Raw genomic sequence first — 23,390 nt, 5'->3', positions numbered from 1 at the left:
ACAATGCACGTAAGGTCTCTCGCTCGCTCGGGCCACACATACACACACCCTCCCGGTCCTCCCAATAGCCAGTCGGTGCCTGCCGGTGAGCGTGGAAGTGTGGTCTGCCACAAGCGGGCGGCAGGAGCGGGGCTGTCAGCATCAGCTTGTAGATGGTATTTTAAACTCGATGCGCTCTGAACTACGGGGCGGCCAAGGAAAAAAAAATACACATGCGTTAATCGCGTTAAAATAATTAGTAGCGTACATTTTTTTTTTTTATCGGTATTGGTCTTGAGAAGCAGGAAGTTATCGGTATCGGTATCGGTTTCAAAAAACCAATATCGTGCATCCCTAATTATTATTATTATTATTATTTTACTCTGGGCTCAGCAGGTGAGAAACTAAAGAGGGGCTTCCACATGAGGCAGACCAGCTTGTGTTAACCACAGACCTTATTTCAAGCGTCTAACCAAAAAGATATTCACAAAACCGCTCACTTTGAGACGAGAGAAGGCTTTGAGTATCTTATAGGCTGTTGGGAGTGGTGTGGGTAGAGAGCTGAACATTTCTGATCAATGAAACACACTTCTATGTTTGAGTGACAGGTTCTGTTGTATTCAAGGCCTACGTGGTGACGTGATCTTTTATTTCCCTGCAATGGGTCTTAAAAAAGATTTGGAAAACAAAACCTGTTCTCTTTTCCTCTCTCATCCCTTCTTCACTCCTTTTTCTCTCCTCTTTCTTTTCTTCTCCTGTTCTCTCCTCTCTTCTCCTAGGTGGAGGCCATGCGTTGGAAGAAAGGTGACCCCTCGCTCCCCCCCTCTGTGTGCAGCATCCCATGCCGTACAGGCGAAAGGAAGAAAGTGGTGAAAGGTGTGCCGTGCTGCTGGCATTGTGAGCGCTGCGAGGGATACCACTATCAGGTAGATCTCTGGAGGAACTCTTGCTTCACAATTCGCCTGAGGTGCTAAACTTTCGGGTTTGTCTCACAGCTCTCTTATGTCTATCTCTGTTGTATGCTTTGAGAATTTAGTATAAACTTAAAAAACATGAAGACAAAAAAGCTTACTTTACAAACAAAATGTAATACTGAAGTTTGGCATGTTGTTCAATTGGTAAAGGACATTTCTGCCAGCAATTGTCTGATTACTCTACAGTACAGTTCTGTTCCCCTTGAGTCAGGATTTTTTAGATCTAACTCATTTGAAGGCAATGAGATGGCCCTTTTAGGATTTACATATTCAGCTAGAAGCCCACAGATGCTATTATATTTAATGGAAGTACATCATTTGCGAGAAAAGGTTCTGTTACACCCCCCTGGTTAATTACATCACAGTTAGGGACAATTTGGCAGCCGATCATCGTTATATTAAGTTAAAAAGTCCGTGTACGATCAAGTCTTTGTGCAAAGAGTTCCCTCGTTCAGGGAGCAATAAAGGAGAAGAGAAAATATGAGCCAAGCCAGCAGCTGGCGATGTCATAGTGAGCGATCAATACTCATTCTGAAGATACATGCATTAGCTGTAAAATCAATAATCTCTTTGACACAGGATTTTAGTGGATAGTAAAATAGCATTGCAGCATGACAAAACAAAATAGCTTAACTATAAAAGAAAGATGGTGTAAAATTCTTTATTTTTCATTAGGCAGTCTGTTTTAAAGAGGTAAATGACACACACACACTCATACTCTGTTGCTCAGTAAATAAATCAGCTGCTTTTAATGTTAAAGCATTTTGGATTTACAGCATATTTACATAAATGTGGGAGCTTTAAGGTTAGGTTATGGTTGGTTTATTTATATAGCGTATTTCAGACAAAGGCAATAACACATAATAACTACAAACTAAATCAATTCAACGAAAAGAAAATTCATAAAAGAGAGAAATAGTTAAACATAGACATTGTAAATACACATAATGCTGCGAGAGGTGCTGAAGTGCAATGATAAAACATAGTTAAATGACTTAAAGGGCAAGGTTCTCAGGCTGGGTTGAAAATAACCCAGTTTTTGGGCGGACTTCAGATTCTCAAGACGTGTTTTCCTGGTCTGCGGAGCAAAAACTACGGAAGAGGATTAGGGCCACATGAACAACAAAAAAATGGGGATTTGAAAAAAATGAAATATTCTTTTAGTTCTGAGTTTTCTCAGAATTCTGACTTTTTTTTCAGAACTAAAAAAAAGATATATTTGTTTCACATCCCCACATTTTATTTTTCATGTGGCCCTAATCCTCTCCCGTAAAAAACAATACAAGCTGTCTCAACGAATTTGGTTTTAACCCTGGGAATGATAAGTAAACCCACCCCCAATGATCTGAAAGCTATGGCTGGCTCGTAACAAAGTATACATACAGTACTGACAATATTTGTGTTGTGATGATGGAGCTAATATACCCGTTTAACTTCCAATATCAAAACCGTCTGTCCCCAGGCATCAGAGTTCACCTGTGAGCTTTGTCCCTACGAGATGCGACCCGATGTCAACCGCACCGGCTGCGTTCCCATCCCCATCATCAAGCTGGAGTGGCATTCCCCCTGGGCCGTCTTCCCCGTCTTCATATCCATGCTGGGCATCATCGCCACCTCCTTCGTCATCGTCACGTTCGTGCGGCACAACGACACGCCCATCGTGCGAGCGTCCGGGCGGGAGATGAGCTACGTGCTGCTAACGGGAATCTTCCTGTGCTACGCCATTACGTTCCTGATGATCGCGACGCCTGATGTCGGGGTGTGTTCCCTCAGGAGGATTTTCTTGGGCTTGGGGATGTGTTTCAGCTACGCAGCGCTGCTAACCAAAACCAACAGGATACACCGCATCTTCGAACAAGGGAAGAAGTCTGTAACAGCCCCCAGGTGAACACTACACCTCACTGTCAGTACGCACACTTTCTGTTTGCTTGCCACGTACATTTGGAGTGCTGGGAACGAAAGGTCGTGTGTTTTTCCGATGTGTGTATTCGTACCAGAACATCCCTTTCTCCCTTACTAAACTGCTCACAATTATTATTCATCATTTATTTCTCATCCATTATTTATGAGTCATGAACTCGCACTCACCCATTGGACTGTTTGTTCTCATTGTGAGTGACTCTTGGAGAGAGCATCAACTAAGTGGCTAAAATGTTAATGCGGTGTTTAATAGAGCTTAGGTTCCTGTCCCTGTCTTTCCCTCCGCCCATCCATAACAGTTAGTGTCATTTTACAGCTATTAATCAAAACAAATTCTATGATAATTAGGATTTTACCAATTCCAGGAAATACAAATAATTCTGTGTGACTTGCTCTTACTGGAAAACGTGAAGGAAAATAAAAAGACACCAGTAAATACACTGAATAAAATCAAGGAAGGCCACTATGGGATGCATTTTGAGGCTTTTTCCAGTTTCCAGTATGTAATATTCAGCAGGTAGTCAGCCTCTAAGCAGCTGTTGAGCCCGGTGAATAGAACCATACGTTTGTTTTCACAGTGCATGTGAGGGAGGAAATGATAGCTTATGTTTTTGAGTATTGTTTGCCCCAATTTTTGTCTCTCTGGCATCCTGGATGATCATCTCGTTCCCTCTATTCAGCGTTATATGTTCTTCTCCTCACTGCCCATGTTTTTCATTATTGCCTCAAATCTCACCATTACCTTTTCCCTGATCTCCCTCCAACACTCAGTGTGTGTTTGAATGGGCTACATAGAATATGTTAGATTGCTGCTGTAGAGCAGACTCCTTGAAGAAGTAATCTTTAGGCACCAAAGGACTAGTTTTCGGGTTGGTGGCCAAGGTATTGGTAAAGTAACATACCTTATTGGCCAAATCATTTAATTTCACGAGGCATAAAAAGTCGATATTTTTATGTAACAATACATTTTTAAAGCACACATTTTCCTGTGAGAAAAACATCTGACCATGGGTTGCCCCACTCAACATGTAATCTTTATCTCTGCTATTACGAGACAATTCTTAGACCAGGTCAAGTCCGAGTCAGAACCGAGTCTTAAGGCAGTCAAGACCAATTCAAGACCGAGTTAAGAACAAATCCAGTCGTGTTCAGGACCGTACTGGACAATAGTATCTTTCCAAAACGAATCCTCTGCTTTACGTAACTGGATGTAAGCGGCTTAGACAAGTTTGTTTACAATACCATACACTATGATAATACTTGATTGCCAGATAAAGTGAATGCTGAACTCTTCAACGCACAATAAACAAGGATCTGACAGAGACTTAAAGGAAACCAGAATTTAAATACACATTTAGAACTAACCACAGGCATAAGACACAGCTGGGAAGGGAGGAAAAACAAAAGGGCAGCAGGTGAAAAGAATCGGATAATCAAAAAAAGATTGGAAACAGACAGACAGGAAGTAGAGACGGAAATAAAACAGGGTGAAAAAGCTTTTCAAAATATAACGGGAACAAGACGTATCTTGACAAAAACAAGATACAAGGAAACGGACATATACAATAATATTACATTATATTTTACATTATAATTTAGTTAATGTGAGTAGAGTAGTACATATCACCCAAGTTAACGAAGATACAGTTAGCAACGTTTAGAGAAGATAACTAGCCACAAGGCACCAGTCCAAGACAAGTCCAATACTTAAAAAAATTGACTCAATTCCGACACAGCCCTGCATTATTCCTCTGCTGCCGCTCATACCAGTGATCCTCTCCTCCCCAGGTTAATCTCTCCCGCCTCCCAGCTGGCCATCACCTTCTCGCTCATCTCAGTCCAGCTGCTGGGCGTCTTCGTCTGGTTCGCGGTGGACCCCCCCCACACGGTGGTGGATTACGGCGAGCAGCGGACCCAGGATCCGTTGTCGGCACGCGGCGTCCTCAAGTGTGACATCTCGGACCTGTCGCTCATCTGCTCCCTGGGTTACTCCATCCTGCTGATGGTGACGTGCACGGTTTACGCCATCAAGACGCGAGGCGTGCCCGAAACATTCAACGAGGCCAAGCCCATCGGATTCACAATGTACACCACCTGCATCATCTGGCTGGCGTTCATACCCATCTTCTTCGGAACGTCACAGTCCGCAGAAAGGGTGAGTGACTTTGTTTTATGTATTCAATCCTACTAAACACCTTACTTACACTATTATACTTAATACTTTAAAGGTCCCCTATTATACTGTTTTTCATCAATATATCACAGGTCTCAGATATATACAAAACATGTCTGAAGTGTTTGGCTCGAAACACCAAACAGATCAATGCAGCATTACCCATAATCCCCTCTGTTTCAGCCCTGTTTCCAAAGTGCTGATTCTCTGTCTGTTACTTTAGATGAAAATAAGGAGCCCCTCCCCACGCCCCTCTGAGAGAGATTTGGTTACAAAGAACACAATGGTGCTCTAGGAGGAGATTCAGGTGATAAGGTGGGGGGGGGGGGGGGTTACCTTGGTTGCTGATTGGCTAATGGTTACACAAGCCAACAAATCATTATGACATCATAAAGTGGCCAAAATCTGATCAGCTCATTTTCAGACAGGTTTTTATAGAAATGGATCAGGACAAAAAGAGAGAATATTTTTCCCTGAAACTTTCAGAATCTCTTTACACAGAGGGGACACATGTTGATGTAGAAGAGACATGAAGAAGAGGGGACACATGTTGATGTAGAAGAGACATGAAGAAGAGGGGACACATGTTGATGTAGAAGAGACATGAAGAAGAGGGGACACATGTTGATGTAGAAGAGACATGGAGAAGAGGGGACACATGTTGATGTAGAAGAGACATGGAGAAGAGGGGACACATGTTGATGTAGAAGAGACATGAAGAAGAGGGGACACATGTTGATGTAGAAGAGACATGAAGAAGAGGGGACACATATTGATGTAGAAGAGACATGAAGAAGAGGGAACACATGTTGATGTAGAAGAGACATGAAGAAGAGGGAACACATGTTGATGTAGAAGAGACATGAAAAAGAGGGGACACATGTTGATGAAGAAGAGACATGAAGAAGAGGGGACACATGTTGATGTAGAAGAGACATGAAGAAGAGGGGACACATGTTGATGTAGAAGAGACATGAAGAAGAGGGGACACATGTTGATGTAGAAGAGACATGAAGAAGAGGGGACACATGTTGATGTAGAAGAGACATGAAGAAGAGGGAACACATGTTGATGTAGAAGAGACATGAAAAAGAGGGGACACATGTTGATGAAGAAGAGACATGAAGAAGAGGGGACACATGTTGATGTAGAAGAGACATGAAGAAGAGGGGACACATGTTGATGTAGAAGAGACATGAAGAAGAGGGGACACATGTTGATGAAGAAGAGACATGAAGAAGAGGGGACACATGTTGATGTAGAAGAGACATGAAGAAGAGGGGACACATGTTGATGTAGAAGAGACATGAAGAAGAGGGGACACATGTTGATGTATACAAGACATGAAAAAGTGTATGTTGCATAATAGGTGACCTGTTGTTAACTGTATTTTATGAACTACAGTCTACAGAGAGTGTGAGTATATTGCAGATGTCTTTACTTCATCCCCATCATCTTTAGTCTGCAAAGAGGATGAAACCATGGTGTGCGTCTCCCTGTTGGATTACCCTGTATATGACCTGTTTGGGATTTAAAGCAATTTTCTTTGAGACACCACAGTCTGCAAAAAAACATCTACTGTGGGAATTTGTTCCTGGTGTGGCTTGGATTTAGATGATTTGTGTTTGATACTAATGTATGTGTTTGAAATGTCTTTTATAAGATGACAATTCACTGACAGGCGGGCTGGGATGTGTGGTTTACGGGCTTTCTGTGAGCATGAAGGAACTCTCCTGAGAACCATTCTGCAGTATTTTTAAGTTTTGGAATCACTTTTTTGAGTCATACATTTGCATGATTTGAAATGGCAAAAAGTATATCTTTCTCTCTTTCCAAGACAGCCTGTGGGAGATAAAACTGTTTCTCCCTGCACTGAGGGATAGATTTGTTTTTCAGTTGTAGCTAGACCAATGGTTTGGGCGTCCAAAACCTCCTGACAACCACCCGCCAGTAAAAGAGGATTTACAGTCTGACTTATTGACTGGATCCTTGCCTGGTCCACCTTTTAGAGGGTTGTGCTGTAGAGCGTGTTCTTCCCACCTGTAGTCAATTATTGATGGCTATATGATGTGAGGGAGATGTAACTTTAGTGTGTGTGTGTGTGTGTGTTGTGTGTGTGTGTGTGTGTGTGTGTGTGTGTGTGTGGTGTGTGTTGTGTGTGTGTTGTGTGTGTGTGTGTGTGTGTGTGTGTGTGTGTGTGTGTGTGTGTGTGTGGTGTGTGTGTGTGTGTGTGTGTGTGTGTGTGTGTGTGGTGTGTGTGTGTGTGTGTGTGTGTGTGTGTGGTGTGTGTGTGTGTGTGTGTGTGTGTGTGTGTGTGTGTGTGTGTGTGTGTGTGTGTGTGTGTGCTGTGTGTGTGTGTGTGTGTGTGTGTGTGTGTGTGTGTGTGTGTGTGTGTGTGTGTGTGTGTGTGTGTGTGTGTGTGTGTGTGTGTGTAGCCTTTACAGAGTTCATCTAAAGTGCAATGGTTGCGGAAGCACTGGTTATATGCATGTATGTTGTGTTTTGTTGGATCATGTGAGCTGTCTGTTATCTTCTTCTACACATTTAATGTATTTATGGGGGGGCGCCAAAGATCGCCAGGCCTCAGATGATTTGAGGCCAAATATCATATTAAGACTTTTTTTAATTTATTTTTTACATATAATTGTAAGGCAATACATGATTGTCACTAAAAGCCTTGTCTCTACATTACAATAAAATATAAAAAATAATTGACTAATTAATTTGAATACAAATTCAAGTTAGTATTAAAGGCATAAAAAGACAGAAATGTATAATTCTTTCTTTAATATAAATGTTTCTTCTGCCCATAAAGTGTCTAAACCAGGCTTGTCTGGATAAGCGCAATTTTAAAACATAGTCATTGTCCATGCCGGTTTCAGTTGGATTATTTGTCACAGTTGCTCCGATCAGATCGGTCTCCTCCATTTTGTAGATTATTTACGACTTTTGAATCCACAAACAAACGCAACTTCCGACAGGAGTCATTTGGGGGGGCTCTTGGGAAAAAAGGTTGGGAACCACTGATATAGAGTCAAAAATGCTTTTATTTCTTGGGGCAGTTGTTACCAACATGGTTAATCTCAAGGATCACAAAATAAAACTAAAGAGAGAAACATTTTTTTATTCGATGTTGCCTTTCTTTTGCTTTTGGAATGCTTGGTGTTTTCACTTCAATCAATCAGTTAATCAAAATACTTTATTCACCCCAGGGGGAAATAAGGGTTTGTGACAGTTGCACAATATTAGAATGAAAGTAAAACCATGCAATAAAAGTATGTGTAGCCACTGGGATTGGCGTCTTAGGCACAGGAACGAGGCAGGACGTCCTCAACAGATTTAGATTCAGACTTGGAGAAGACATGGTAAAGCTATCGGTGCAATCCTTGTTGGCCCAAACAGTCCGATAGCCATCAAAGACAAACATTGTTGATGGAAACCTTGATGGTAACGTTGTCCAAACAGTCCGGAAGCTATCAATGGGAGCGTTGTTCTCAGATATATCCTGGTGCAGCCATGTTTCCATAAAACATATTTAACTACACTCCAGATATTCTGTCTGAATCCCGGCTAACACTGTTAGCTTGATCGTTCCCAAGCCAGTGATCTTACGTTGCCCATGCTGAGAGGGTGGAGACCAGGCTTATGTTTCCGTTTCCCATACATATGGACCCAGCTCTCCCCATCTGCTCTTCAGTTTCCCCATCCTTTGTCTCCTTCTCCAGATTTCCTTGGAGATAGGTGTTGTTCCAACCGCTATGCTAGCTGGCTTTAGCGTGATCAGCTGTTCCTGGGTATATCAAGTCTCTTACGCAGCGTCCACACGGCGGCGTGCGTCGAAGCTTGCCGGTGAGCTTGTCTGAAACTCGACCAACAACCAATCACATGAATCTCCCGCCCCGGACACACAAGCACGTGGTTTGATTGGCTAGAGCTTGTACTGGCATATGATTCGATTGGCTGACGCTTCCGCCGAAGCTTCAAAAGTTGAACATTGCTCAACTTTTGAAGCGAGCCACGCGAAGCAACGCTCCCACAATGCAGTTCGGCAAAGCGTGACGTCACCCCATTCAAAGTGAATGGGCAGAAGCGTTGAAGCTTCAACGCACGCCGCCGTGTGGACGGGCCGTTATAGTCAATTATTTGTTTTACTGCTCATCGGCCATGTTTTTGATCATAGCATTGTGAAGCACCTTGAGATGACGTTGTTTTTAAAGTGTGCTATATAAATGAAATGTATTATTATTATTATTATATGTTCATATTAGGTCCATAACCTTTCTTAGAAGAAACGCTTTATTTTGGCAATGAAGGTTAGGAGCCACCGCCTTATGGAAACAATAAGGGAGTTTATACAGTAAGTTATTTGACAGCCTAGAAGAGATGTCCTTTGACCTTATCAGTATATAAATCAGGGCATGAACATACAAACACTCAACCAGCACATCTGCTTCATAACAACACAGTGCACACACAGTAAACCATTGTGTTTACCTGCATGCAGTTTAATGATTCCATTACTTGATAGTGTGGCTATACTGTAGTATCGTTTTTACAATAAATCCCTTCATTGAGATTCAAGGCACGTCGTTGATTGCAGATGTCATAGCTACTACATCACAATAAACATTTGTATGCTGCAAATGCACACATATGGTAGATAGATAAGCACTCTGCAGGCATTGTGGTGAACACATAGATAGCCCTTTATCGTTCACAGGTTCAACATAATATGCACATAAATGGTAGGGTTACAAAACCTCAAGCTGTTTAGAAAGGAAATGCATCAAATCAAGTACAGATACGAAGGGTGTCCTTGAAATCCATCTCCACAATCTCAAAGACAGTCCAGTTGTGTGCTCCTCTTCTACACAAACACTGACTGCTTGTATGTCCCAATAAAAGCTTTCATGTCTTATAGATCTCTCCTTATTTCCGAGTGTCAGCCTAGCAATTTCCATTTCTCCATTTTCTCACGTCTTAGCTCATTTTTCTTTCTGAGGGGTGTGCCCGCCTCCGTCGCATGACAAAAAGCTGACTTCAAAGTGATCCAGTCTAATCACACATCAGGGAAATCAGACTCTTGCTGGATGTTTCATGCCGTTTTGCCTTTGCTCGCTTTCTATACGGGAGAGAGTTATGATGCAGGAAGTTTAAAGTGAATCACTGAAGTTTGTTTCCCTTTCTTTGGTAACACTTAACAAACACCATCATTAATATGTTGAATTGATAGCTAATTAAATGTTAGTAAATGGTGATTATCCTGTTAACAAAAAATGAAATGATAATTAATGTTAATGAAATAATTTGGTATCTCAACAGTAATTGTTGTGCTGCACATATAATACCATCTTATATACTATATTGAATATGTGTTAATCATTATTAATATGTTTATGAAGCATCTATAAACATTAGTATTAGTAAACAGTATGTGCAGAACTCGGCTGCCAGGGTGCTCACTCACACCAAGCCCTGGCAGCACATCACCCCCACCCTGATCCACCTACACTGGCTCCCAGTCAAGCACCGTATCACCTATAAACTCCTTCTTCTGACTTACAAATCCCTCCATGCCCTCGCCCCCCAATACCTGTCTGACCTTCTCCGCTACCACACTCCATCCCGGAAGCTAAGATCATCTGGACAGGATCTCCTCTCCACCCCCCGCACCAGGTTGAGGACTTTTGGTGACAGAGCCTTCAGTGTGGCATCCCCCACCCTCTGGAACTCTCTCCCCCCCGAAATCCGCAGCGCCCCAACCCTGGACATTTTCAAAAAAGCCCTCAAAACGCACCTTTTTACCAAGGCTTTCGCCACTGTATAGTTAGTTTAATAGGTTTATTTTTCCGCTACTTCCCCCCCCCCCCCCCCCCCTTAACCTGTCTGCCTTTTTCCCCCTACTCCCCCCCCCCCCTACCCGACTTGTAAAGCGACCTTGGGTTTCCTGAAAGGTGCTATAAAAATATTATTTATTATTATTATTATTTTATTAATTGAATGGCTATTATTAAGTGTCAATATATGTATTTGGCCTTATTATGATGCAGTGCTGAAAGGGGGAGATATAGGGAATGACATTGCCTGATATTTTTAAATCGTATTAAAGGTTGACAGATCATTTGGTAATAACTTAAAAGGGGTTTCAATCTGGTCATGGTTTTGCCAACTATATGACATCTAGAAGCTTCTCCAACCTTTTAAGTTTAAAGCATGGTGTGTGAGTCCAAGCTCCTGCACATATTGTACTGGGACAATTTGTAGGTGTTGATGTGTCACCTTTTGGGTTTGCTCATGCATATGTGTGACTGTCATGTATGGCTTTTTAAGGGTAAATGTGTGTGTGCATGCATGTGTATGCAATCTGCAGTGTTACTTCCAAAATGTAATACAGTACATATTACTTATTACTGTCTCTGAAATGTAATGAGTTAGCATTTGAGTATTTTAAATGCTAAAATGTAGTTTAGTGCAGCTCATTATACATCCAGTGTAGGGCGATGTGGTATAGCATAACAACTGTGTAGGCCATTAATGCTACTAACAACTTTTATTACACGGCTTAGTTGAATACTCGATTCTGATTGTAACTTCTTAACATGTGACACGTTGTTAATACAGTAGTACAGGCCGTTGTCAAGGACTATAATGAAGGTTGCTAAGGAGGATCAAGAAAGAGAAAGGAAAAGAGGTTAAAAGACGGCTGGACGTCAGATAAATCACCAGAAGAAGGCAGAGAGGAAGTAAACAATAACAACAGGACACGGAATGGGCTCTGTATTTTGTACATGGCCGTGTAATAAGCGGGATAATGTGCAGCGAGGCGGTCATTATGGGGAAAAGAACACCTTAGTGGTAAACACCAGGCTGACTAATCTACCCGCACAATTTTTCTCTGGTGTCGGAATGTCTCGCGATGTTAGTGGATTCTTAAAAAACAAAACACCATTTAATTTCGGGTTAAAATGTGTTGTGACTGCGTTACTGAGCATTGTAACGGGTAGTATATAACCCAAATCCCATTAGTAATGCGTTACATTACTTCGTTACAGCAAAAAGTAATACATTACTGTAACTCTGTTACTTTTGTAATGCGTTACACCCAACACTGGCAATCTGACACTCTGTCTCTCAAGTTGGGTTGAGCACTGTCCTCTTTATTACATTACATTACATTACATTACATTTAGCTGACTCTTTTATCCAAAGCGACTTACAATAAGTGCATTCGACCAGGAAGACACAACCTTGAAGAAAACAGAATCATATAAGTACATCAGGTTTCATAGAGCCAAACATTTCAAGTGCTACTCAACTGGCTTTAGGTAAGCCAGTCCTTTATTAGTATATAAGTGCTTCGTTAATAGTTCTATCGCTCGAAGTGGAGTCGAAAGAGATGAGTTTTCAGTCTGCGCCGGAAGATGTGCAAGCTATCTGCCGTCCTGATGTCAATGGGGAGCTCATTCCACCATTTAGGAGCCAGGATAGCAAACCCACGTGTTTTTGCCGATGGGAACTTGGGTCCCCCTCGCAGCGAGGGTGCAGCGAGCCGTTTGGCTGATGCAGAGCGTAGTGCACGTGCTGGCGTGTACGGTTTAACCATGTCCTGGATGTAGGAAGGGCCAGATCCATTCGCAGCATGGTAAGCAAGTACCAGTGTCTTGAAGTGGATTCTAGCAGTTACCGGAAGCCAGTGAAGGGAGCGGAGGAGCGGAGTGGTGTGGGAGAATTTAGGAAGGTTGAAGACCAGACGAGCCGCTGCATTCTGGGTGAGCTGCAGAGGTCGGATGGCACATGCAGGTAGACCAGCCAGGAGGGAGTTGCAGTAGTCTAGGCGTGAGATGACGAGAGCCTGGACCAGAACCTGCGTGGCTTTCTGGGTCAGCTGGGGACATATCCTTTTCAGAAATGTAGCCCGATGTCTCCACAGTTGTTGGGCTAATTATAATGTCCACCAGTGACTTCTTGTGTATTGGCATTTGAGTGTGGTTGTCTGGTGTGCTGTATTTAATTGGAATGTCCACCGGTGCACATTTGTGAGTCTGTGTATGTTGTTTCTAATTGGAATATCCTCTGGAGTGTGTGGCAGCTGGCTGGCTAACACGGAGAGCAACGAATGGTGGAGGGAAGGGGGGGAAAGAGGAATGAAAGGAATAAACAGGTAATGATGTGATTCGCTGATGGGGCTTTAATGAGCAGAGCTCCACCTAGGGCATAGGTTTGTTTTGCCTTTGGGCGGAGGGGGAAGGGGCTCCAATGAAGTTAGTTGGAGGTTAGATGAAAACACGTCTCGCATTATGATTAACTTCATTATCAAATGGCCATCATGCTCTTCCTAATCCTCTTCAATAATGTCATTATCGTAATAAAACAGCTGTATTCACTTGTGTGCGATCAACGAACTGATGATCACTCGCGGATACTTAGGGTTAAAGGTTCTGACATGATATGATATTATACGATATGATGCGATACGGAACATAACGATGGGAAACAGTATGCTTGTCCAGTAAGAACATTTTAACTGGACACCTTCTTGCAGTTTTAAAGTAGATACAAATCATACATAGTACCAGATAAAAGACACTATCACGGGACTTATGTACGTATACAGAGTTTGCATATGCAAAGACACACCTGTCAAAACAGAGACATGTGAAGACATTTCAAATGACCCGTGTTTGAGGGTATGGATCTTCTAGATGCCAATAAATCAGACTCCAGTGCTTTTTTCCAGGGTAACTATGAAAGAATGCATCTCTGTGGGACTGCTGCCTTGCCTGGACAAAAGAAAAAAGGTCCAGCTGCTACTTTGTTTCCAGAAATGTAGCCGATGTCTCCACAGCCTGCACAGTGAAAGCTGCGTGTTAGCATAGGAGAAGCAGCCGCAGCTTGGACCCTTCATCAGAGTCCACGCACGATGTGTTCATGGCACAGTGTTGTGTAGGTTATCGCAGCATGCAGACACCTGGATCGCCCTTTTACCCTTTTCACAGTCATTGCTGTGACCGGTTTGGTCTGGTGTTCACAGACACATGATGTCTGTTTGTGGGGTTTCTTCAGTTCAAGCTTCCTCTGAACATAATGTGTAAGTGCATTACATTTCCCTATAGTTTGCATTTTGTTACACGGCGTAGTTGAATACTCTATGCTGTTGGTCAATTTGGACATTCCAGAGGTTGTTTCATTTTTGCTAACAGATCACTGCTAAGGCGGATCAAGGAACTACGTGCAGTCATATCAATCCGCAGAAAGAAGTCCGGTAAATTAAACGTCAGCTGTGGACAACAAACATTCGGTTTTCTCCGTCAGAAAAGACAACAAGACAAACAGGAAGTACAAGTTCCAGCAGGTGGGAAGCAATACGACCATTTCTATATTAATCAAATCTAACAAATATTGTGAGTCAAGTCGTTGGTTTATTTAGTATGGAGCTGTGATAATTATGTCACAACGCAAAATCGTATTAGTTGTATTATGTCGTATTAGTTAATAAAATGGGTCCTTTGCTTGTATTACGGCCCGTCCACACAGCGGCGTGCGTTGAAAGCTTCACCATTCACTTTGAATGGGGTGACGTCACTTTTCGCCGAACTGCATTGTGGGAAGCGAAGCGGAGCTTTGCTGGCGTGGCTCGCTGCGAAAGTTGAGCAATGTTCAACTTTTGAAGCCTCGGCAGAAGCGTCAGCCAATCGAATCATATGCCAGTACAAGCTCTAGCCAATCAAACCGCTGCTTGTGTGTCCGGGGCGGGAGATTCATGTGATTGGTTGTTGGTCGAGTTTCAGACAAGCTCACCGGCAAGCTTCAACGCACGCCGCTGTGTGGACGGGCCGTGATGTAGTCATTATGTCATCGTGCAGTTATATCAGGAGCCTTGAACAACCTCCAATAGTTGGACAGAGGCTCCTTGTTGTAACATTCCACTCGTTCTGCACTACGTGATTGGCTGATGCCTTTATTCGCCCTGCGTAGGCTCAGGAAGATCAACACTATCAGACTGGAAAAAGTGCTATTTCACTGCGTTTGTGAAGAACGTTAGAACAAAATTGTGAATTAACCATGAGAACATTGTCAGAATGACTTCATGTAGTTTCATTCTGACACATTCAGAGTTGAGATGCTGCCACATCCTCTGTCCTCACTGTGACTTGCTCCTGTTTCTTAAAAGTATTCAGTCCCATCCACAACCTCTTCTCATATATGCTCCTTGTATTCCATCTTTCTCCCCGGTCTTAACACCCTTCCTCTCGTTCCTCCCCATTTCTCTCTCACACGCTCCTCTCCTCTGAATACTCAACGCGGCTCCGAGTCACAGCGGGCAGCGAGCGAGAGAGGAGGAGGAAACAACAAAGAGGGAGATGAACACTGAAAGGGAAAGTTTGAGCCAGAGATGTAGGGGAGACAGAGAGACATGGAATAAGAATGCGAGAGATAAATCAAGACAGAGGGGGAGGAGGGAAGCATTGTTTTGAAATAGGGCATGCAGAGGCTGCAAACAGCTTCTGCCGCACCCTGCAGAAACTGGAAAGGTTGTGTGTGTGTGTGTGTGTGTGTGTGTGTGTGTGTGTGTGTGTGTGTGTGTGTGTGTGTTTCCCTCTGCTTGGTTTAAAGCCCTAACCACAGGGCACATCCTCTCTCCTGCTCTCTCTTTCTCTCTCTCTGCCTCATCATTCCTTTCCCTGACAATCACCCTACCCTGCTACTACCCAGAAACACACTCACTGTGTGTGTGTGTGTGTGTGTGTGTGTGTGTGTGTGTGTGTGTGTGTGTGTGTGTGTGTGTGTGTGTGTGTGTGTGTGTGTGTGTGTGTGTGTGTGTGTGTGTGTGTGTGTGTGTGTGTGTGTTGCACAGCATGTGAAGCAGTTGCTTTCACAGAGACGTTTTTAGAGTTATTGTTTGTCCTCTGGTTATTATTGTACACATCTAGGACTGTGAGATAGAAATGGAGATAATGCAGTAATGTACAAAATAAGTCGTATTCTCTGCTTGATTTTAGGAACATATAGGTTCACCTAGTGAATTAAAAACAGAACAAATGAACCAAAGGAAGTGAAAACCATAAAGCAGATTCAGGCAGTAGGCATATACATTCAGTCTTAAAGTATTAGAGAAGAGATAACATCTGACACAATATGCTCTTCTTAACATTGTAATCCTGCTTGGATACGCCCTGTTTTGCAATGTAACAGTAATCGAATTATGTCTTTTTTATGTAACGGTGAGGAATACAGTTTTTTTGTATCCTGGTAAAAAAAATCCCGTTAAGTGCAATCCGTTACTCCTGAAGCGTGATCAAACCAATGTTCAAAACAGCCTTCTTAAGCTTTTTTAAACTGCTATTCATACAGACTTATCAACTTTGGGTCTCTCAAGGCTTCCCATTCGCATTATAGCTTTAACACATCCCCCATCTCTCTTTCTCACACACACCCTCTCACACACACACACACACACACACACACACACACACACACACACACACACACACACACACACACATACACACACACACACACACACACACACACACACACACATACACACACACATACACACACACACACATACACACACACACACACACACACACACACACACACACACACTGCTCTCTAACTTTAAACGACAGCCGTCCCTAAGCGTCCTAACCTCAGAATGGCCCCTTTAAGAAGTGAAGAATGGCAAATGGTGTCACTTTGAGGAACATTTCTCATTTTTTTCAACCATCTCTGCCCCCCCTCACAGCACACACACACACACACACACACACACACACACACACACACACACACACACACACACACACACACACACACACACACACACACACACACACACACACACACACACACACACACACACACACACACACTCACACACACACACTGAGTGCTCACCGTCCCCAGACAGATTTATGGTGGTGACTGTGGTCCCTGTGGAGAACCAGTGACCGCCCAGATCCTTACCGGGAGTAACCGCCGGTAATCAATCTGCAGTTATCTGAAGAGGGTGGGAGACACAGAGGAGGGGGGAGAGACAGGGAGGCAGCAGCACGATGACACAGAGAGAAAGAGGGGGTTGGGAGGGTGGAAACAAAAATATAAAAGAAGAGGCAAGGATGAGAAAAGGAAAGGGACTTGGAGGGAATTAAAATGAGGCAGCAAGACGGATCATACGAGACGAAACTGCTGGAGTGTGGGAGCGACGTCAACAACTACTGTCAGACTGAGAGAGTCAGAGGGAGGTGGGATCTACACAACATCCAACGCTAAAGACAGAGCAACAAAGCCAAGAAGATAATAGAGGGAGGAATACATTGAAGAGGACGAAGAGTAAGACTGAAACACGGACAGATGCAAAGAGAAAAAGAGATGGGGAAAAGAGACAGATCGGGTTGGAGCAATGGTCAAACATCTCTGGGGTGATTACAATTTACACACACACACACACACACACACACACACACACACACACACACACACACACACACACACACACACACACACACATACCATGTATACATCACTTCAGGGGACATTACATTGACTTACATGCATTTCCTGGAGACTTATCCTAACCTTAACCATAACCAACACATGCCTAACCCTAACCCTTACCCTTAACCTTACCCTTACTCTAACCCTAATCCTAAACCTAACCAAGTCTTCACCCTAAAATTAATGATTCCCCACACGTGACTATGTAAACAGATTTAGGTCCCCACAAGTATAGTAATGCTAGACCACACGTACACACACACACACACACACCATTACATCATTATGTTCATTTGGTAATTGACTATTGATTGTACATTTAGAAGAAATATAGGTGAAATTGTAATATTTGTATTGCCTCTAAATGTCTTCAGTGATTAGTTGTAGTCGTTCATGTTACACTAGTTCTTAAAAACAAGATGGTGATGGCCAAAAGTCCTCTGGATGCTTCAATATCGTAGTCTAAAGAACAACATCATGGTACTACATCCACTTCTTGAAGAAGAAGAAAACAAAAACATTTCATTCATTTTTGAAGGAATTGGTTTTGCAATCTTTTTCAGGATTCTGGTGGGAATTTGCTGGTTTGGCTGAAAATGGCGGGAGACAGACAGCGAGTGTCAGATCCTGACATCAAACAGTGGGATGTTGAAGGGATGTGGGGACGCCCAAGAGGGGGGGGGGGGGGGGTTCACACAGAGACGCCTGCAGACACACACACTTCCATACATGCATGCTCTCTATATCACAAACGCATATCTTTAAGTCCACTGACACTCAGAAACTCTCTCTAATGGAGGCAGGCAAAGAACTCTATTAAGTTTTGCACAAAAGTCAAACAGTCTTCTCCATAAACCTCATATTTCTGTAACCAAAAGTACATTTTAAACACCAAATATGCTTTTTTTGGGGGGTTATTTTCCACCTCCACTGCAGCTGTCTTTTCTTACGTCCTGACTGTAGAGACCGATTGCATTTCAAAGCAAAAATGTATTAAAAAAAAAGGAATCAACACACTGTATTAACTGATTACTGATTAAATAGTTGTTTTGTTATGTCCTTATAGCACTTTTTTTTTTAAATACACTTTTTAAATACTGATTGATTTAGTCTATGACCAGGAAAAACTGTAAAGCAAGTGTTTAACTGAATCCCGCCGTATTAATTAACCACAAGGATAATAATTTAGCAAACATTGGGATATTGATAAATGAAGCCAGTGTGGATGCCCCATATTAATTATCGCTGTGCTGCTCATCCTGCTGCTCCCAGGAGGAATCTAAGTGTGTTGCCTTTTCAAGCTGTTGCCGGGCAGATGCAATAACCTGGCGTTCAGTCGCTGGCTAGGAAACACTTGGCTTGTGCTGTTTGGGGCCCCGCCAAAATAAATGCATTCAGGTTTGAGTCAGAAAGAAACAGTTTGGTCAGTAAAGAGTAACTTCAGTCCGACCTTTGAAATGAAACGTCCATGTAGTTTGAATTCATTCGTTTTTGGTCCCAAAACATACCGATACAAGTTTGTGATAACTTTGGTTTACTTTCTATTTGTATACCAGTTTATATTGGGGTTGCAGACAATATGTGTTTGTAGGTTTCAGCTGCGTGTGTGTGTGTGTGTGTGTGTGTGTGTGTGTGTGTGTGTGTGTGTGTGTGTGTGTGTGTGTGTGTGTGTGTGTGTGTGTGTGTGTGTGTGTGTGTGTGTGTGTGTGTGTGTGTGTGTGTGTGTGTGTGTGTGTGTGTGTGTGTGTGTGTGTGTGTGTGTGTGTGTGTGTGTGTGTGTGTGTGTGTGTGTGTGTGTGTTATGATTTGAAAAACTGTAAATAGATGGGCATGAGCGCTTCCTGCATAGTACGATAAATATACTTGCTAACCATCACAGAAAATACAAATTCAACCCTCAGAATGCTGTGTATTGAACATGTTCCTCTTCCACTTGATCTACTATGCTGTTAGTAACCAACTATGCTTGTCAGTGCTGTCTTAATATTTTCTCCATTGAACCCAAAAGGGACTTCCAGGTGTGCATACATTACAAATAAATTCCTTCTGTTCATCTGAAAATACAGAAACACAAACACAACGTGGCTGCTTCCTGTCGACTAGGTCTAAAGAGTGCTGCCTAAATACACTTTATTTACATTCTTAAACTTGCATTAAACGTAAAAAGGCAAACAAGTTGAGTCAACATAAGATTGACTTATGTTGAGTTTCGTTTCAAGTATGGCCACAAATTGACTTTAAACATAGCATGTTTCAATTATAACGCCTTAATCGTTTTCCGCCACAATTAGCATAAATTAGCCTATAGCTAAGTTGCTACACAAATACAGTGATAAGTGTTGTTCTGCACAACAACCAGGGCCGCCCCTCCCTACGGGCCGATCACGCAGACTGCGTGGGGCCTCACCTCGCGGAGGGGGCCTCACCTCGCGGAGGGGGCCTCACCTCGCGGAGGGGGCCTCACCTCGCGGAGGGGGCCTCACCTCGCGGAGGGGGCCTCACCTCGCAGAGGGGGCCTCACCTCGCGGAGGGGGCCTCACCTGGAGGGGGCCTCACCTCGCGGAGGGGGCCTCACCTCGCGGAGGGGGCCTCACCTGGAGGGGGCCTCACCTCGCGGAGGGGGCCTCACCTGGAGGGGGCCTCACCTCGCAGAGGGGGCCTCACCTCGCAGAGGGGGCCTCACCTCGCGGAGGGGGCCTCACCTGGAGGGGGCCTCACCTCGCGGAGGGGGCCTCACCTCGCGGAGGGGGCCTCACCTGGAGGGGGCCTCACCTCGCAGAGGGGGCCTCACCTCGCGGAGGGGGCCTCACCTGGAGGGGGCCTCACCTCGCGGAGGGGGCCTCACCTGGAGGGGGCCTCACCTCGCGGAGGGAGAATCATCCGAAGCGCAAATGCGGCGCACCTACAGTGTAAGCGCGCCACAGTTTCGCCGCTGCGAGGCTCCACTAGCATCCCCCCCGTTGACGCTCGCGACACAGAGGGCCTCATCATATAACTGCGTGACTAGATACTAGACCCTGAATGGTTCCCCTACAAAAAATGGTTTTATACTGTTATGGAAATCTTAGGCCTAGTCAATACTGTGGAGATATACAATTAGAATGATCAATCAATAAACTGGTGAAACAAACAGAGTTGTCTTTCTGGTTCTTTATTCGAGGCGCCTCGAAGGCACAGGTCTCACAGAGTATAGGATAGTATGCAGGAGTGTGCGCAATAGTCACAAAATAGCAACGCTTATATACAAGATAGGGCGGTCAGACAGTTTTATGTGTAGCTGTCGAATGTATAACGGTTATCAGCATATGGAAGTTCAAACTTAGTGTGAAGAGGAGTATCAGCATAGTCTGCCAACTCAGCCCTGTGGCCTTGAAGCGCTTGAGATGAATGACCCTCTTTAGAGTATGCAGAGAAAATAGCATATATCAGGAAATGGTACAGTAGTGTTAGACAATGCTTTTAGAAGCATTTGGTTTTACCATATAAGGTAACATAAGAAATGGCCACTACAATACCTGTATTCTTCAGGAAAACCTTTTGCATAATTTCCAGCCCAATTTCTGTCAATGTTGTTTAACGTTAGCCGGCACATTTACCACCGGTGACTTCTGTTTTACATTCACGGTGTGGTAAGTTTTCCCCTCTGCAACAAGCAGCAGTGAGGGTGAGATGAGGCTCCACGATAAGTCCTTGCTGCGTATTTTAATTGGCTGGAGCTGTGCACAGTGGGGCCACAATCACGTCAGTTTTGAGAGAGAGAGAGATGGAGGAAGCTATTCACAGCAGGGCCGAGCTCACAGTGTGTATTATGAAACCTTTATGCACAACTCAACATGTGTTTGACTTCATACAAACAAGCTGAGGCAGAGCAAATATAGATTATGTTATTAAATACTCACTTTTTCATGACACAAATGCAGACCTCAGACCTGTACGGATTAGATGGAGGAACAAAATGTCTCTAAGAGCTGTTTTGCAGGAGATAATGAGGCACCTGTGGACAAGAGTGGCTTTGCTTCGACTCTAATTAGGCTGCACATACACAAAGTTTAAATATCGCTGCACAGCACCCTGTGTCAGAGCTCTTTTTAAAACACTTTTTCATCACAGCACCATGTTAGAGTCCGGTGTGTGGAGATTTGATTCTTTGGGATTTGTTCTGAGTAAAAGGCATATCTAGAAGAAATGTAATTATGCTTTTTGAGGTTTAACCTTTCCTGTAGTGTGTTACAGTATATAGGTTTTTTGTGCATATAAATTACATTATTACATTACATGTCACTTATTAGACGCTTTTATCCTAAGCGACTAACATACTCAATACTGTGGACAATCCCCACAGGAACAATTTGGGGTGAAGTGAAGTGTCCTGCTCAGGGACACAACGACATGCTGACTGCAGTGGGGTTTGAACCTGTGACCCCCTGCACCAACGCACAACCCACTGCACCACACGCCTCCATCCATAAATGGTCTGGAGACAACATGTCCTATTTCATATTTTTATATTATAGGTGCTTTGAATCAAACACTTGTGTAACAGTAGTTATTTATTTTTACTGTAAGAATAAAAGGATGGTTTAGGGTTTTTTGGACCTTAGAGCCCAAAAGTTAATAATTACAAATGTCTTTTTAAAGATATTTTACAATGAAAAAAGTTGCCTAAAGTCAGCATTTAATTAGTTGATGTTTTATTCAAATGGTGGAATAAATTAATTCACTGAAAAATAACGAAAAAGTTTGATCATGACCCTGAACGTTAGAGGCAGTGGCGACTGGTCATTAGGGGCACAGCCCCACCTAGTGTCAGCAGAAAGTATTAAAAATAATGATTACAAAAATCATGCAAAAAAATAAATAAAAATATATTGAATATATTTTAAGATCATGTTTAATCATCTGATTCGTCTGTACATTGCTGTTTTAGTCTGTGTTCTAATTAGTGTCTACAGTGTGTGCCTATTGAGCTGTTTAGAGCCATGTGGGACAAAACCCGATCATGCCCCTCCCTCTCACTGTCTAAGTGAACGGTGACTGTAAAAACTACACTGCTCAGAATATTTTCCTATTTAATGTGTGTGGCAAAAAAATAATGACCATAGGGGCATAGAGCTGCCATCCCCACCATACGTCATCTCACATAATTCAGAGCTGATTGGCTGTAAGTACGTGTGCCGCGAAAAGTGTGGTGTGTGAAGAGGAGACGAGACGCGTCCTAAAACCAGGAAGTAAGCTGCGCATGGCTTCCCTCCACAAAAAAGCAATGAGATTTCTCCATAGGATTTTAGAAAATAGCTCAAAATAAATTTGTGGGAAACGTACCTGTTAGATAAATGCACGTTTTGTTCAGCCGGATAATATCCACATGTCTACCCTACTTTTATCATTTTTGAATCATAAATCTATTGATTAGATTAGATTTATGATAGACTTTTGAAACTACAAGAAGATAAGGAGGACTTTTACAAAAAAGTAATAGAGATTTTTGTCCAGAAGGATAGGCAAATGGACTTCATCTTCAAGTCAAGGTAACACCACAATTTTATTGAAAATGGGATCTTACTAAGAGAGAACAATTCAATATTTAAATGATAAAATTACATTTTTTGGGTATCCTTCTGTTGAACTGTCTGTTTAAAATTAATTGAAGCATCAGAAAAAAAAGCTTTTGAAAATAATATATTTTGATTTAGGTCAAAATATAATATTTGCCAGCCATGAACCTCACTGTAGAAGCTTATAGACATCTACGTTTTTTGTGCCCCACCACTTTTGTACATGTAAAAACGCCACTGGTTAGAGGTCGGTAAGAACTGTTTTGGCCATTCGCCCTTTTTAAAAAA

General features: G+C 43.0%; 1 protein-coding gene across 1 annotated transcript in view; it reads left to right on the top strand.

Annotated features, from left to right (window-relative positions):
* The window catches only part of grm8a (glutamate receptor, metabotropic 8a), a 314,346-nt gene that overhangs the window by 278,554 nt on the left and 12,402 nt on the right, over nt 1–23,390 (top strand). Inside the window, 3 exon segments of the mRNA XM_034236777.1 lie at nt 759–905; nt 2,416–2,837; nt 4,662–5,028. Of these exon segments, the coding sequence (XP_034092668.1) occupies nt 759–905; nt 2,416–2,837; nt 4,662–5,028 (936 nt within the window).

This window comes from Gymnodraco acuticeps, unplaced genomic scaffold, assembly GCF_902827175.1.
Source record: "Gymnodraco acuticeps unplaced genomic scaffold, fGymAcu1.1, whole genome shotgun sequence".
Lineage (NCBI taxonomy): Eukaryota > Metazoa > Chordata > Actinopteri > Perciformes > Bathydraconidae > Gymnodraco > Gymnodraco acuticeps.
This window is presented reverse-complemented; position numbering and strand designations above follow the sequence as displayed.